The 16,831-nt window shown below is 37.0% G+C and overlaps 1 protein-coding gene across 2 annotated transcripts in view; it reads left to right on the forward strand.

Annotated features, from left to right (window-relative positions):
• PHTF2 (putative homeodomain transcription factor 2) overlaps window positions 1-16,551 on the forward strand; it is a 179,897-nt gene extending 163,346 nt beyond the window's left edge. For both annotated transcript variants that reach the window (XM_066354457.1, XM_066354458.1), the window contains 7 exons: window positions 1,837-2,109; window positions 2,347-2,478; window positions 5,039-5,125; window positions 11,542-11,697; window positions 12,544-12,639; window positions 15,373-15,498; window positions 16,170-16,551. In XM_066354457.1, the coding sequence (XP_066210554.1) occupies window positions 1,837-2,109; window positions 2,347-2,478; window positions 5,039-5,125; window positions 11,542-11,697; window positions 12,544-12,639; window positions 15,373-15,498; window positions 16,170-16,190 (891 nt within the window). In that variant the 3' untranslated portion in view covers window positions 16,191-16,551. The remainder of the gene's footprint in view (window positions 1-1,836; window positions 2,110-2,346; window positions 2,479-5,038; window positions 5,126-11,541; window positions 11,698-12,543; window positions 12,640-15,372; window positions 15,499-16,169) is intronic.
• Window positions 16,552-16,831: the final 280 nt, after the last annotated feature.

Genomic DNA, 16,831 nt, shown 5'->3' on the forward strand with positions numbered 1-16,831 from the left:
TCAGTTTCTGTGACATTTTTAAAAATCAGATCATTGTTACTTTTTATATTTTACCGAATCCTCTGGACAGCTATTCATGATTTAACTTGCAGTTCTAAATTTCTTGTGCATTGTTCTGCTAGAACTGTTGTATACACTTTATGTAGGACAGGAATTAAAATGACTGGGTATGGAAATTGATCTACTTCCTCTTTCATATCTCAGTGTGAGCTATAAAACTATTGGCAAGGAGTCTCTAGTTGGTGCTCTACATCTACACTGTCTGTGAACTCACAGCTCATTCACATAATGTGTAGAATGGGAAAACGTTAGCTAGATGATATTTAAGGTTTCTCTTTTACCATTCTTATATTTTTCTATTATTTAATTTTTAGTTTCCTTTTTTATAATTATCCCACCCTCTTTCTTATCTAATTGTCTCCCTTCTAACATTTTCCCTCTTTTAAAATGGTTTTAGAATTTAAGGAGACATTCTTTTGTATATTGAGCTCTGTGAAGAAAACACAAATTACAAATTTGTCAGATAAGTATAATTCTAGATTTTTTCTTTAATGAACTAAATTTAAGTGGATATGAGATCTCATTCTTTTTAATATTACAGTATTTGTATTTCTAACTTTGAAATAATGAGATGCATAGATGTTTTTTCAAGATCTGGATACGACCAAGATAGTTAATTTTTTGTGCATCTACTAGGTGAATTAGAGATCTGATAAATAAGCTGTTTTTAAAAACTGAAAAAACTAATGCCTGGCTTGTGGTGGTGCAGTGGATAGAGCATTGGCCTGGGACACTGAGGTTGTTGGTTCAAAACCCTGGGCTTGGCCCTGGCCGGTTGGCTCAGTGGTAGAGCGTCAGCCTGGCGTGCAGGAGTCCCGGGTTCGTTTACCGGCCAGGGCACACAGGAGAAGCGCCCATCTGCTTCTCCACCCCTCTCCCCTCCCCCTCTCCTTCCTCTCTGTCTCTCTCTTCCCCTCCCACAGCCAAGGCTCCATTGGAGCAGAGTTGGCCCGGGCGCTGAGGATGGCTCTATGTCCTCTGCCTCAGGTGCTAGAATGGCCCTGGTTGCAACAGAGCGATGCCCCAGATGGGCAGAGCATCGCCCCCTGGTGAGCATGCCTGGTGGATCCTGGTCGGGTGCATACAGGAGTCTGTCTGACTGCCTCCCCGTTTCCAACTTCGGAAAAATACAAAACCCTGGGCTTGCTCGGTCAAAACACGTATGATAAGCAAACAATTAACCAAGTGAAGCAGCAAACTATTTTTTTAATCTTTTTTTTTTTTTTTTTTTTTTTACAGAGACAGAGTCAGACAAAGGGATAGATAGGGGCAGACAGACAGGAATGGAGAGAGATGAGAAGCATCAATCATCAGTTTTTCATTGCAACACCTTAATTGTTCATTGATTGCTTTCTCATATGTGCCTTGACCGCAGGCCTTCAGCAGACAGAGTAACCCCTTGCTCGAGCCAGTGACCTTGGGTCCAAGCTGGTGAGCTTTGCTCAAACCAGTTGAGCCCGCGCTCAAGCTGGCAACCTTGGGGTCTCGAACCTGGGTCCTTTCGCATCCCAGTTCCACGTTCTATCCACTATGCTACCTCCTGGTCAGGCAATAAATAAAATTTTTTTAAAATTATTGAAAAAATAATGACTTACGTTTTACACATAGTAAGCTCTTAAAGTTTGAGTAAGTTTAAATTTTATTATTCATGTATTAAAACTTATGTATGTTCACAAACTGATTTTATATTGCTATAAATAAAATCATGCTTAATAGGAATTTATTTTACTACAGACAAAATTTGTGTGTGTTTGTTTTTCTTTTCTCTCTATAAAGGTGAACAGCCATATACCAGGAATAGGATACCAGATATTTGGAAATGCAATCTCTCTAATCTTGGGTTTAACTCCATTTGTTTTTCGACTCTCCCAAGCTGCAGACTTGGAACAACTCACAGCACATTCTGCTTCAGAGCTTTACGTGATTGCATTCGGTTCTAATGAGGATGTCATGGTTCTCTCTATGGTTATTATAAGTTTTGTGGTTCGTGTGTCGCTTGTGTGGATTTTCTTTTTTTTGCTCTGTGTTGCAGAAAGAACTTATAAACAGGTGAGTATAATATAGACTTCTGAATAGAGAATATTTTATTCTTTTTCTAATATTCCGAGTATTCCTGAAGTATTTTAGTATTTTATTAAATTATTCTGACCTGCTAATTCTTTTCTTGTTTTCTTTTTGTAGTATTTAACCAAATAAAATCATAACAATTTATATTTTGTTGATTTTTGTTTTTCTGTGGTAATCTACTTGAAAATTAATCCTTACCTTTATTTATTTTTTTTTTAGCGCTTACTTTTTGCAAAACTCTTTGGACATTTAACATCAGCAAGGAGGGCTCGAAAATCTGAGGTTCCTCATTTCCGGTTGAAGAAAGTTCAAAATATAAAAATGTGGCTATCTCTTCGGTCTTATCTTAAGGTAGAATGTAGTGTCAGAAGTACTCTTAATGTGCTAGCTCCCTCTCAGAGTTCCCCTCTCTGTCAGTATGTAGGTGTGTCTAGATGTGCATTCACATGTATGCTTATATAGTACCATGTGGCCATACTTAGTGTTCCATATGCTCCATATGTAGAAATCCAAAATAAGTATTTAACTGGTTCTTTATAGTAAAACATATGATGTCTAAAAGGCTTAAATGCATTTGAGGTGCATTCAAGGTCAGGCTATCCTAAATCTATCTTTATTCATAAATCTCATCAGTTTCTACTCATTCAAAAGGTAGATTAAAGATTTTGTTTCTATATAGAATGGTTATCACAAACCAGCAGAGGGAGCCCACTGCTTTCAAAAGAATTTTTAAAAAAGAATCTGTAATCAGTCCTTCTAGTGAAGTAGCCTATTACTATGTTAAAATATTAGCTTGCAATTCTAAGCCATTCTTTTCATGCTGTTCTTTTTATTTAATCTTTTTAAGTAACTTTCCTAATTATGGACTTAAGATAAAAACAACTCAGATGGGAAATGGGAAACATCTCAATTAATTTTAGGAAAACACCTCTGAGGATTATTTCTTTGTTGTATTAAGTAGCAATGAATTTCATTATGTATGGAATTGACCCAAAGACCAAATATCTTTTAACATACCTAGGTTTTTAGTGCTTTTTATTTTGAAATAGCAGTGAAAGAAGTGGGGGAAAAAAGCTTACACTATCTGCTCTTCTATTTCAAATATTCATTATTCTGCTTGTTAAATTTAACTAACTTAGTCTCCATTGAGAAGTGCTACCAATTGGCATAGCTTGTTTTCCTCACTGGGACGCTTCTGTTGTAATGGGATGAATGTGTCTTTGTTGCCTGGCTTCATGAGAAACCACCCACATCGCCCGTCTGTATCCACCCTGTGTAGGTTTGCACTCTTCTGTACATTGATTACTTTATTCAGTAAACTTCTATTTAATGTTACCCATGTGCCATCCACTGTCCACGAGATGAACTTCCCTAGCCTTATGAGCTTACACTTCAGTGACATTTAACCCCAGACCTACGAATGATCCTTGGAACTTACTTCCTTCTCTTGCATTACAGTATCCAAATTATCACTAGTTTATACCCTTTCTCATTCAAAAACATATCTCGAATTCATTTATTTATATTTGTTTCTGTTTTCACCACTTTAATTGAAACCAATCTGAGCTACTGCAGTTACCTCTTGACTGGCATCCCCAGATTGATTTCTTCCTTCCAATACTTTCTTCATTCTGGCATGAGATTTTTTTTAAATGTAGATTTGACCATCTAGTTCTTGGAGTTTCTCCATTGCTCTCAAGATAAAGAACAAAATCTAACGGCTTATAATGCCCTTCATGACTTAGCTCTTGCCAGTAGCATGTCTTTCTTGTCTCATTTTTTTAAATTAATTAATTAATTTATTTTTGTATTTTTCTGAAGCTAGGAACGGGGAGAGACAGTCAGACAGACTCCCGCATGCGCCCCACCGGGATCCACCCGGCACGCCCACCAGGGGGGCGACCGCTCTGCCCCTCCAGGGGCATCGCTCTGTCGGGACCAGAGCCACTCTAGCGCCTGGGGCAGAGGCCAAGGAGCCATCCCCAGCACCCAGGCCATCTTTGCTCCAATGGAGCCTCTGCTGCAGGGGAAGAGAGAGACAGAGAGGAAGGAGAGGGGGAGGGGTGGAGAAGCAGATGGGCGCTTCTCCTGTGTGCCCTGGCCGGGAATTGAACCCGGGACCTCTGCACGCCAGGCTGACGCTCTACCACTGAGCCAACTGGCCAGGGCCTCTTGTCTCATTTTGAAACACTTTTCTCCCTACAGTCTAGCCACATGAGACGGCTTCAGTTCTTTGAACACACTATGATTTTTCCTGTTCTGTGCTCTTACACATGCTTTTCCTTCTGCCTTGAACATTACCATGTGCCATCTTACTCCTGCAATTTAATTCAGTTTAAATATCATTGCCTTAGAGAGATCTTCCAGGCCCAGCCTTCTAACTCCCAAATACAAGATTGTGTGGGTTTATGAAGCTCTCCCTAAGAAAGTGATATTTACATCAAACTCCCTACCAGTTTCTCAGAGCATCCTATACATTTCCTTCATAGCACTCATCACAACTTATTACATATATCTGTGCGGATGAGGTTGGGCTGACTCTCTACCAGTTCCTCTGAAGGTAGGACTATGTCTGTTTTGTTCTTTGCTATGATTCCAATACCTAGCTCTGTACCTCATCTGAGAAGGTGCTTCGGAAACATTTGTTGAGTGAATAATTAGTGTTTGAAGAAATGAAATATTTAGATGTTATACTAAGAATTCTAGGCTATATGTTCACCTTCTTTACTATGTTCCAAAGCCTTAGGAAATAGTAATATTTATAATTAAAATTCACCTGACAAATTAGGTATATTTTCAATATTGTAAGTTATGATCAACTATGGTGATGGATCAGCAACTTAATTGAAAGCATGACTAAGTGGCTAATTAGGAAATATATTTAAAAGTGTTTTCCCCCTTTTTCCCCCAGCGTCGAGGTCCTCAGCGATCAGTTGATGTAATAGTCTCCTCTGCTTTCTTGTTGACTATCTCAGTAGTATTTATCTGTTGTGCCCAGGTGAGTTAACTTGTTCTGTGGAAAAATTAGATAATCAGATCTATAAATATTCAGCTTCAGAAAGTTTTCTAATAATAAGAGTAATAATATAAGTAAGCCTAGTTACACAATTTTGAAATTGGCTTTTGCAGTGTCATATAGGTGGCTAGCATATTCTCAGATGTCCTTTTTTTTTTTTTTTTTCATTTTTCTGAAGCTGGAAACAGGGAGAGACAGTCAGACAGACTCCCGCATGCGCCCGACCGGGATCCACCCGGCATGCCCACCAGGGGGCGACGCTCTGCCCATCCTGGGCATCGCCATGTTGCGACCAGAGCCACTCTAGCGCCTGAGGCAGAGGCCACAGAGCCATCCCCAGCTCCCGGGCCATTTTTGCTCCAATGGAGCCTTGGCTGTGGGAGGGGAAGAGAGAGACAGAGAGGAAGACACGGCGGAGGGGTGGAGAAGCAAATGGGCGCTTCTCCTGTGTGCCCTGGCCGGGAATCAAACCCGGATCCTCCGCACGCTAGGCCGACGCTCTACCGCTGAGCCAACCGGCCAGGGCTTCAGATGTCCTTTTTATTTAAAAAAAATGTTATTTATTGACTTTAGAGAGAGGGGAAGGGAGTGAGAGCAAGAGATAGAAACATTGATCTGTTCCTGTATGTGCCCTTACCAGGGATCAAACCAACAACCTTTGTATCTCAGGACAGTGCTCCAGCCAATGGAGCTAATTGACCAGGGCTCTCAAATGTTTCCTGTTTGTACATACAATAATTAGTTTTGTCTATAATTCGCCTGCTTATCATTATTTTCCAAAACAAACTTATGAGTGACTATAGTTATGAATTGTTTTCCATGAATCTCGGCTTCATTCACACTTAACTAATTGTTTTCTATCTGAATTGTTAATGTGACAATTAGAAAACACAGAAGTATCTCAGGATATGTTTTATGCTATAAAATTTAAACTTCCATTTTGAGTAATATGACATACTAGATTACCTGAAAATTCTTCTGCTTTGAAACATCATACAATGCTGGAAAAATAAAACCCAGAATTTTAATATACATATTATATACATATCTTAGCTTAAAAGAAATTAAGGGACCAAAATGAAGATAAAACAGAAACAGCAGTTTGGCAGCCCTAGGAGAAGGAAGTGAGGCATTGTCAGTCTAGCACCCTAGAGACTCGAGATGTCACACCCACAGGAGGTCAGAAGATGAGGCCTCAGCCTGCATACATTCCTAGGCCTGCTTACGCATAAAAGCCAGAACCCTCATGGGCCTTCGTGCTTGTGAAAAGGTGAAGTAAGAAAAGCAGTCGGCGCACCAGCACAGGAGACAGTAAGGAAGCTTGTCTCTGACTCTGTCTGGACTCTGGCAAGAAGGTGGGGAAAAGTTTCTCCAAGAACTGTAGGTCTAGGCTTCTTACAGGTTCAGGATTCAAATGTACATTACAGGTCTTGGCCTGTAACCCCTGTGTCAAGAAGTTAATATAAGAAGTGGTCCTAAGCTCCTGGCTACCTAGCGGAAGCAAAACCAAGACTGTTCTGTGGTATGTGCGTTCCACCCAGGACTCACAGGTTTTCATAGATAAAACCTCTTCAGGTTTCAAAACACACAGAGAAATAATATACCACTAGTGTGTCACAGATCAATAAACAGCAGGCATAGATCTCCAGCTACTTCAGATAATAGGCTGATCAGATAGAAATGATAAGATAAGCTTGTTTAAAATGACTAAAGACATAAGTAACACTATAAAAAAAATAGATTTGAAGAGAACCAAACAGTACTTCAGAGAAATAAAAAATATGTCATTGACATTAAAAACATAGCAAACAGAAAAAATAGACTGTAAACAGCTAATGAACTGGGAGAAGGGGGAAATGACCCAGAATATAAGACAGTGATAAAGAGATGGAAATAGGAAAAAGGGATTGAGAAAGATGGGAGGTCCAGCATGCATCTAACACAGTGGTTCTCAACCTGTGGGTCGCAACCCCTGTGTTTTGGTCGTTCAACCCCTGCCGGGGTCGCGACCCACAGGTTGAGAACCGCTAATCTAACAGGAATTTCAGATGGAAAGAAGAGGGAGGACAGTATTTGGAGAGGATATGCCTATCAGTTTTTCTGAATTGATGAAAGACATTAATTTGCACCACACTAGACACATTGTGGATATCCTGCAGGGCACCAAAGCAAAGAAACAGTAACCAAAAGAAAAGGACTAATTTTGTACTCACCATTTCTAATTACCTCTCAGTCTTTTCTCCAGGATTTAATTTTCATGTTCCTGATGTGCATCTTGTAATTCTTCTGTCTCTTGTAAAGATAAAATCTATTTATTGCTAGCAACAAACAACACATGAAACATAATCTTGGAAGGTTTTGAATATAAAAGGATAGAAAAAGATATAGGCCAACACTAGCCAAGAGAAAGCTGGTAAGCTTTCATTAATAAAATGAAATAGACTGTAATCCAGGAAGACTGACAAAAATTTAAAAACTAATTCATCAAAATGATTAGTTTGTATGCATGTGATTATATAACTTCAAATATACATACATAAGCAAAATCAATAACATTGTAGTGAGAAATTGACAAAATACCATATTAGCAGGTTTTGACACAACTTTTCTAGTTAATTGATACAGTAAGCAGACAAAAAATATAATGAAGATAGTATCTAAACAAGATAGTTAAAATTTTGTTCAAAAAAAGGGAGAATACAGATTGTTTTCAGACACAAGAGCAGTTATATAACTTCCCCATGTTTTAGACCACAAAATAATTTTCAGCTGATACTATGCAGACCACTTGATCTAGCTATAATGCACTTAGAAAACATAGCCACGGGAAAAAACCTCATACATTTGGAAATTTTAAAACATAAATAACAAATGTTTAAAAATAAAAAGCACAGTATTAAACTGAAACTCTGGCACAGGAGAGGATTTTTTAAAGAATGTAAGTTACTTTATGTCATTAGCGTTGAAAGCTTAGGTAACAGTTTCGTAGAAATGCTTAATTTATTAAAACTGATTCAAAAATAATTGAAAAAAGAGATCTATAACTATAATGCAATATTGATTCAGTAGTTTAAAGATCTGAATCCTCTAGACCCATGTGGTTTTATAGGTATATTTTGCCAATATGCAAATGCACAGGTAGTCCTGTTCCTACAAAATATCAAGGGGATAGAAAAACAACATATTCCCCTAGTTCATTTTATGTGACTAATATAACCTTGATATCAACACCAGAGAGACAGAATGAAAACGGGAAACCATTCCTGACCTGTGGAGGCACAGTGGATAAGGGCATCAACCTGGAACGCGGGTCCCCTGTTTGAAGCCTTGCACTTGCCTAGTCAAGGCACATATAGGAAGGAGTTGATGCTCTCTCTCTCCCTCCCCTCCTCTCTCCTCTCTCTAAAAATGAATAGATCTTTAAAAAAAGAAAAAGAAAATGAGAAACCATGAGTCAATTTCCCTTATTAATTTAGATGCAGAATATTAGGAAGATGAAGCTAACAGTTTAATAATAAATAGGCCATGATCAAGACAGTTTATTCCTGGAATGTAAAGAATTTCAACTTTAGAAAATCTGTTAACATAATTTGAGCTCCTTTAGTTGAATAAAAGAGGAAGAAACATCTGATCATCTCAATAGACACAAAAAACAAATTAGTAAATTTCAGTAGAGATTTATAATGCAATACTGGAAAGTACTCTTCTTAATCAGATGAAGTATATCTTTCAAAAATTGGAACAAATATTGTACATATAATATTACCTTAGAGGTATTCATTTTAAAATTAGAAATAAGACACTTCTTTTTCAATTCTAGTCAGCATTTTGATAGAGAATACTAACCATTGAAAACAGGAAAAAGAAATATATGGCAGAAAGATTGAAAAACGTGGTATAAAGAGGAAAAAACAAAACCATAGACTGTGTGATTGTCTATATAGAACATCCAAGTGACTTTACAAATTATTAAAAATATGATACATTTTTAGATGAAGATCAACAAAAATGGTTACATCAATATAAAAAATCAGCTTTGTCCTATAAGCCTGAGAGCAACAAACTTCCTCTTTAAAGCACCAGATAGTAAATTTTTAGCATTTTGCCTGACTCATTCAGTCTCATGTATATTCTTCTCCCCCACCCTCCCTTAAAATTTTAAGTACTACAGCCCTAGTCAGGTAGCTCAGTGGATAAAGCATCAAACCAGGCATGCCAGAGGTCGTGGGTTCAGGGTACGGACAAGAAGCAATGAGTACACAACTAAATGGAGCAACTAAGTGAAACAACAAGTTGATGCATCTCTCCCCATCCCCCAAATCTATGGAAAAATTATTAAAAATTTTAAGTACTACAAAAGACACCATAATGACAATGGATTGTGAGGAGAGATACTGACTGAATTAGTGACTTAAATGGCATTGTTTCTCAGAATATATAAATAACTTCTAAAATCAATAAGAAAAGCCAAAAACCTATAATATAGAATAAGTACATATGGAATAGAAAAAGTTAACACAGAGAAGAGGAAAGCCAGTATTCAGTATTCAGAATACAGTAAGATGTATTCATTCTCCCTATGAATCAGGAAAAGTAAAATCAAAACAATTTATATTCATCAGAATGTCAGGTATTAAGAAGTTGGATAATACCAAGTGTAGGCAAAATGAGGGCAAAGGAAACTGATAACATTGCTGAGATTATAAATTGGCACAACTGTTTTAAAGACAAATTTGTAATAGCTAATAAGACTGAATATGTGAAATCCAAGGACCCAGCAATTCTACTCCTAGATATTAACTCTTAAAGTCGCACATGTGTGCACAAAGAGACATGTGAAGCAATGTTTATTGCAACATTGTGACAAGGAAAATTGACAACAAAGTAAATGTTAATGGATAATATACTGTGCTTAATTCTTTTTTTTTTTTTTTTTTTTTTGACAGAGTCAGAGAGTGACAGATTGGGACAGACAGGAAGGGAAAGATGAGAAGCATCAGTTCTCCATTGCGGCATCTTAGTTCGTTGATTGCTTGTTCATTGATTGCTTTCTCATATGTGCCTTGACTGGGGGGCTCCAGCAGAGCGAGTGACCTCTTGTTCAAGCCAGCAACCTTTTGGGCTCAAGCTAGCAACCATGGGGTCATGTCTATGATCCCATGCCCAAGCCAGTGACCCCACACTCAAGCCGGTGACCTTGGGGTTTCAAACCTGGGTCCTCTGCGTCCCAATTCGATGCTCTATCCCCTGGGCCACTGCCTGGTCAGGCTGTGCTTAATTTTTTTACTGTAATACATAGTAGGAGTTAAAATGAATGAATTTGAGCTTCATGTATGAACATGGATAAATTTTGAAAACAAAGTTCAGTGGAATAAAAAGGGAATTGAAAAATGATATGGACAGAGTGGCTCTGGTTGCAACATGGCGATGCCCAGGATGGGCAGAGCATCGCCCCCTGGTGGGCAGAGCTTTGCCCCTGGTGGGCGTGCCGGGTGGATCCCGGTCGGGCGTATGCGGGAGTCTGTCTGACTGTCTCTCCCTGTTTCCAGCTTCAGAAAAGAAAAAAAAAAAAAAAGAAAAATAATATGGACAATGTGATAACATTTTTATAAATTCTAAAATATACACAAAATAACATAACTTAAAGAGATAAACATAGCTAAACTATACACTGCATGAAAAAGATAAAATTTATTACCCTTATTGAGGATATTGGGGAAAAGGGTAATAATGATTAAGGAAAAATTTAAAGGGTCTTCAACTGAATTTTTTATCTTTTATTTTTCAATAATCTGAAAGAAATATTGTAAAATACTAAGATTTGACCAAAATGGGTTAGAGGCCTATGGGTTTTGATTACGTTGTACCCAATACTTACTATGTGCTTGAAATATTTTGTAATAAATGTGAAATGTTTTTTTGTTGTTTTTTTTTTTTTTGTATTTTTCTGAAGCTGGAAATGGGGAGAGACAGTGGCGATGCTCTGCCCACCAGGGGGTGATGCTCTGCCCCTCCGGGGCGTCGCTCTGTTGCGACCAGAGCCACTCCAGCGCCTGGGGCAGAGGCCAAGGAGCCATCCCCAGCGCCCGGGCCATCTTTGCTCCAATGGAGCCTCGCTGCAGGAGGGGAAGAGAGAGACAGAGAAGAAGGAGAGGGGGGGGGGGTGGAGAAGCAGATGGGCGCTTCTCCTGTGTGCCCTGGCCGGGAATCAAACCCGGGACTTCTGCACACCAGGCAGACGCTCTACTACTGAGCCAACCGGCCAGGGCCTGAAATGTTTTAAATTTCATTAAATTCTAGTACTTTCATGGTCATTCTGTATGAAGTAAAATGTTATTTTCTCTTAAAAGTACTTGTCTGAGTACATTGCTTTGTGTGCCTTTTTCAAACACTTGTAGTTGCTCCACGTGCACGAGATCTTCCTGGACTGTCATTACAACTGGGAGCTGGTAATCTGGTGTGTCTCCTTAACACTTTTTCTCCTGAGATTTGTTACCCTTGGATCAGAAACAAGTAAAAAATACAGCAATACCTCAATATTACTTACTGAACAGGTGAGAATACATGGTTGTTATGTTATTAATTATTGTCTGTAGGTTACATATGAAACTAAAATGTTTCCATTTATGTCAAGTTTGGGGAGAATCTACATTACTAGATTAAGACTATTTGTGTTATAAAGCAAAACTTGAAATTTAGTACAACACAAGCCTTTCTTCAAATTTGCTTTGATGCAAATTTCAAATCTAATTACTGTTTTTATGTCCCATTTTCATTTAACACTAGTACCATTTATAGAAATGTTGGATTTTAAACCATTAGTGGAATATGTTTGCGTTGCAGTGTAGCAGAGCCATGTTTAAATATGAATTTTATTCACTAGAAAAGGATAAAACATAATGTTGATGGATAACTTTATTTTGCGTGAACATGTTTAACATTTTATCATTTATAGAAGTTATTAAAAAATGTATTGTCAATGAATTTGTTGAGTATTTTTGTCAGGGATAGTTTGATTTTAAACAATTGGTAACCTTGTCAAATGAGCTCAGTTACAATGAAAGGGGAATGTAGCAACAAACCAATTGATTACTTTATTATTTACTCTTTGGGTTGCATTGGCTCTGGGATTAAAGTGTTTCACTTTTTAAATAATGACATCCAGTTTTCCATACTTGTTGCAGCTTTTAATTATATTTGAAAATTTTAAATAGTTGTTTTCTTATAAAATAGGTTTATTTTAGGAAGTTTGGAATATACAAAGTATGAAGAATATTAATATCACCTATACTCTTAATAACCAGACAACTACCATTAATATTTTAATGAATATCTTTTCATTTCTTTTAAAAATGAGTATTTGTTACAATTTTGGGTTTTGTTTACTTTTTTCATAAAAGATAAATCTATACTTGAAAATGGAGAAGAAACCTAACAAAAAAGAGGAACTGACACTAGTGAACAATGTTTTAAAACTGGCTACTAAACTGCTAAAGGTAAAAATACAATTAAAAATGTGTATAATGTAGAATATACTGTTCTGACAGCCTATCTGGGTCTTTTGTCTGTAGACACCACCTTGTATTTGGTTTCATTATTGTTCACCTTGTTTCCAAATTGTATGTGCACATATTCATGTAATTTACATTTTACTTATTGCAAAATGAATCAAAATACAGTAGTACCTTGAGATACGAACAGACCAACATACGAATTTTTTTAAGATATGAGCTGCGACTCGGTCCATATTTTTGTTCGAGATCCGTGCAAAATTCCGAGATACGAGTCATGATTCGGGAAGCTGCCGCTAGTTGGCGCACAGGTCCAGTATCGGCAGTTTGATATACAAATTGACTGACTTACATATGAGCTCGGTTACAGAACGAATTAAATTCATATCTCAAGGTACCACTGTAATCCAAATTACTTAATTTTGAAATTTTAATAACTTGAAAATTTAATATTTTAATAATGTTTAGACTATTGTAGACATTGGCATCTTTGGAAATTTTGCTTCCTAGAACTTAAAATAGATTTCAAAAAAGATTTGATGTTAATTTGGATTTTTTTTTTTTTTTGTATTTCTCAGAGCTGTCTTCTGCTTTTGCCTGCATTAGCAAGTATTGTACAATGCAGAGTAGGCCGATTGGCTCAGCAGTAAAGCTTCAGCCCGGCGTGTGGAAGTCCCAAGTTCTATTCTGAGCCAGGGCACACTGGAGAAGCACCCATCTGCTTCTCCACCCTTACCCCTCTCCTTTCTCTCTTATCTCTCTCTTCCCCTCCCTCAGCCAAGGCTCCATTGGAGCAAAGTTGGCCTGGGTGCTGAGGATGGCTCCATGGCCTCTGCCTCAGGCGATGGAATAGCTCCAGCCGCAGCCGCAGTGGAGCAATGCCACAAATGGGCAGAGCATCGCCCCCTGGTGGGCATGTTGGGTGGATCCTGGTCAGGCGCATGCAGGAGTCTGTCTGGCTGCCTCCCACTTCTAACTTCAGAAAAATACAAAAAGGAAAACATTTTCTAAATTCTCAATTTCTATAACAAATGAAATATAATTCTTAAAGTTGTTTATAAGTGTTCAGAAAATAGTATGAAATTAGTTGTCTCAATGTTATGGTTAATTCTTCAGTCAACTAAAAAGTATTAATTTGGTATTGACTGTGCCTAACAGTGTATTAGGCAATGACTTTTCTTGTCATTCACTTGGAATAGAAATTGGAATTATAAAATTTACAAATTTTGTAGGTTTGTTGGATACATCTGTATTGACTGTTTTAAGAGTGTAGGCACTATGCAAATGGAAGAAAGCTATAAAGATGAGATTTAAGAGCAGTTTCTATCTCAGTGTAAAGAGAAATATAAAAATAACTAAAATACAAAGCACAGGAGCATGATTGTTTTTGATCATACACCATCTTCTAGTCGGAAACCTGGGACTTAATATAAATTGCTCCTTCTCTCTGTTCAGAGCCAAGAAATTATCAGGCACATTTATTCAACCCCTCAAATATCTTCTGCTGCCCTCAGTCAGACCCTTATCAGCTTTCACTTAAGCTTTACATGCTCTAAACTCAAGCTTTCTTGCTTCTGGTCTCACTGCTCTCTCATCTGTCTTCCACATTACTGACCCTGGGATCTTTTTCACACGCATATCTAATATGGTCCTCCCCTAGTTAAGTTCTTTAGTGTTAGTTTGTCAATGCAATCTGCCTTTAAAATGACCCTTACATAAGTAGCCAGTTTTATAAATTCAAAGTAATTCTTCCCTTGTACTTGGACTCTAAAAATGCTGTGCAACCTCTAGCAATTCAAAGGTGCCAGGTTCTTAGATGTCTTGATGGAATACCTACTGTCTCTACTCACTAAGTTTCAGTACACCTTCCTCTATGGCCCACTGCTTTTCAAACACACCTCTCTTGTGAGACTAAATAGTTGGATTCTTTATTGCATGTCTGTTAGACTGTAAGGTCCTTCAGCACAGGAACTTAATCTTAACTCCCTAGAGCCTAGCACAGGGCCTGGCATGTTTGAATCAGGCAATTAATTTATTCATGTATTTGAAAATTAATTGTGTCAAAGGAGAGTTTTTACATAATAATAATACTATTATTGGCAGAAAATTGGCTAGTTAAATTTCTAATTCTTCTACAGAAAAAAAAATTAAGTTTCTATTCTTAAACTAAAAAGTGTTTTCAAACTTTGTAGCTACTAGACCAGTACTTTTCCAGTCATTTATTTGGAATAGAAGCTGGAATTACAAATTTAGATTATAGAGGTTTTTTTCTTCAATTACAGTTGACATTCAATATTATATTAGTTTCAGGTGTATGCATCATGGTTCGACAGTTATATAACTTATGAGGTGATTCCAATAAGTCTAGTACCCACCTGACACCATAAGTAGTTATTACAATATTATTGACTATATTCCGTGACTACCAATTTCTACTTCTTAATCCTTTCACCTTTTCACCCAGCCCCCAACGCCATCCGATCTGGCAGGTGTCAGTTGGTTACAGAATTCTTTTTTAAAGGAAGTCACCTAAAAAAACAACAAAAAAAACCCTTAAGTATATTTACTTATTTCAGGTTTAACCAAATTTATCCTTTCTAAAACTATCCATAATTTGTAGCTGTTTTTTGAAAGTGTTTTTTTTTTAATCCTCATTGTATATTGCCCTGACTCAAGCTAACTAATCACTCTTAATGAATCTGGTTCTTTTTCTTCTAGGAACTGGACAGTCCCTTCAGGTTATATGGGCTCACAATGAATCCCCTGCTTTACAACATCACCCAGGTCGTCATCCTGTCAGCTGTTTCTGGTGTCATCAGTGACTTGCTTGGATTTAATTTGAAGGTAAGAACATGCAGGTATTTTTTTATTATTTACTGTAGGTATATTTTTTGTGACATATATATTACCCTAGTACTCTTTTGAGACCTCACATGTACAGTAATGGAATCATTTTGATAATATTGTATATAATTAGTGAAAATAATTTCACATTTAATTTCAAGCAATGATAAACATTCTTAGGTTATAATACTGTTGGAACTCCCAATTTGGAATAGTATTCATTACAAATAGAACTCTTATATAGACTGAGTGGAAGTATTTTATTTTTACTCAATCTGAATCTAATTTAGGTGATAAAAAAAGAAAAGCAAGAACCTAATTTTTTTTTGGCCAAAAGTTGTATTCTTTGTCTATATAGCAATACATACATCCTTCAACATGTGTTCAGCTGTCAGTGAATAAGGTATAGACTCTGTTCATCTTAAACTAGCTGTATATGTATGTTGCCACTTCCCTGTAAAAGAAAGCATGAGAGATCTGATTTTCATTTTACTTATTTAAGGTAAATTTTTCTTGAAAATAAAAGGATAAAGGAATTTTAAAAAGTAGAACATATATATACTTGTTTTTGAATGAAGTTTAGATGAAATAGTATTATGTGATATAATTTAATATATTGTGATATGGATACTGGCTCTGATGGTCACTACTTCTATTATTCTTTTCACTAGCTGTGGAAGATTAAATCGTGACAATTCAGAGAAAAGAAGATGTAGCCTCTTTTCCAGAATAAGAGTACCAACTAAGCTGCCTGAAAGCAGTCGCTGACTCTGCTTCAGGAGTCTCAGCTGGGAAATGGAAGTGTTTACATCACACTGTCTTGTGCAATTCTTATATTTATTTTACTTGTTCACTGTTTTTTTACATTTACCTTAGTCTTTATATTTTATTTTTAGCATTGATGTGTACTTAATTGTTGATGAAAAGGGTGACAAAACTGATATCCAGATACTTGAGATCCTGGTAATTGCTCATAAATAATTGACAGAACAACAAATTGTGAGACTAGAAGCCATCACTAAGCACTGTTTCTCCATCCGTGCCGTGAACTTGCCTTACTTGAGGAAAACTTCTTTAACTTTAGAATATTGCATTGGACTCAGCTAAACCCATAAAACATTTACTTCAGTAAATCAAGATCCAGTCAGGGTTTCTCTTGAATTATTTTAGAACAATGCCAGGATCTAAACTGATTAAACTACAGGTAAGCACCCTTCAGTATTAATATATATAGTATTACAGACAGGTCAACAAAGTGCTCTTTGATGATAAAACTCTTAATAGAGCAATAATTGTAAATGGTTACCATACTGTAAGATATTTTGATAAAAAT

Source organism: Saccopteryx leptura, chromosome 12 (assembly GCF_036850995.1).
Source record: "Saccopteryx leptura isolate mSacLep1 chromosome 12, mSacLep1_pri_phased_curated, whole genome shotgun sequence".
In the NCBI taxonomy this organism is placed as follows: Eukaryota; Metazoa; Chordata; class Mammalia; order Chiroptera; family Emballonuridae; genus Saccopteryx; species Saccopteryx leptura.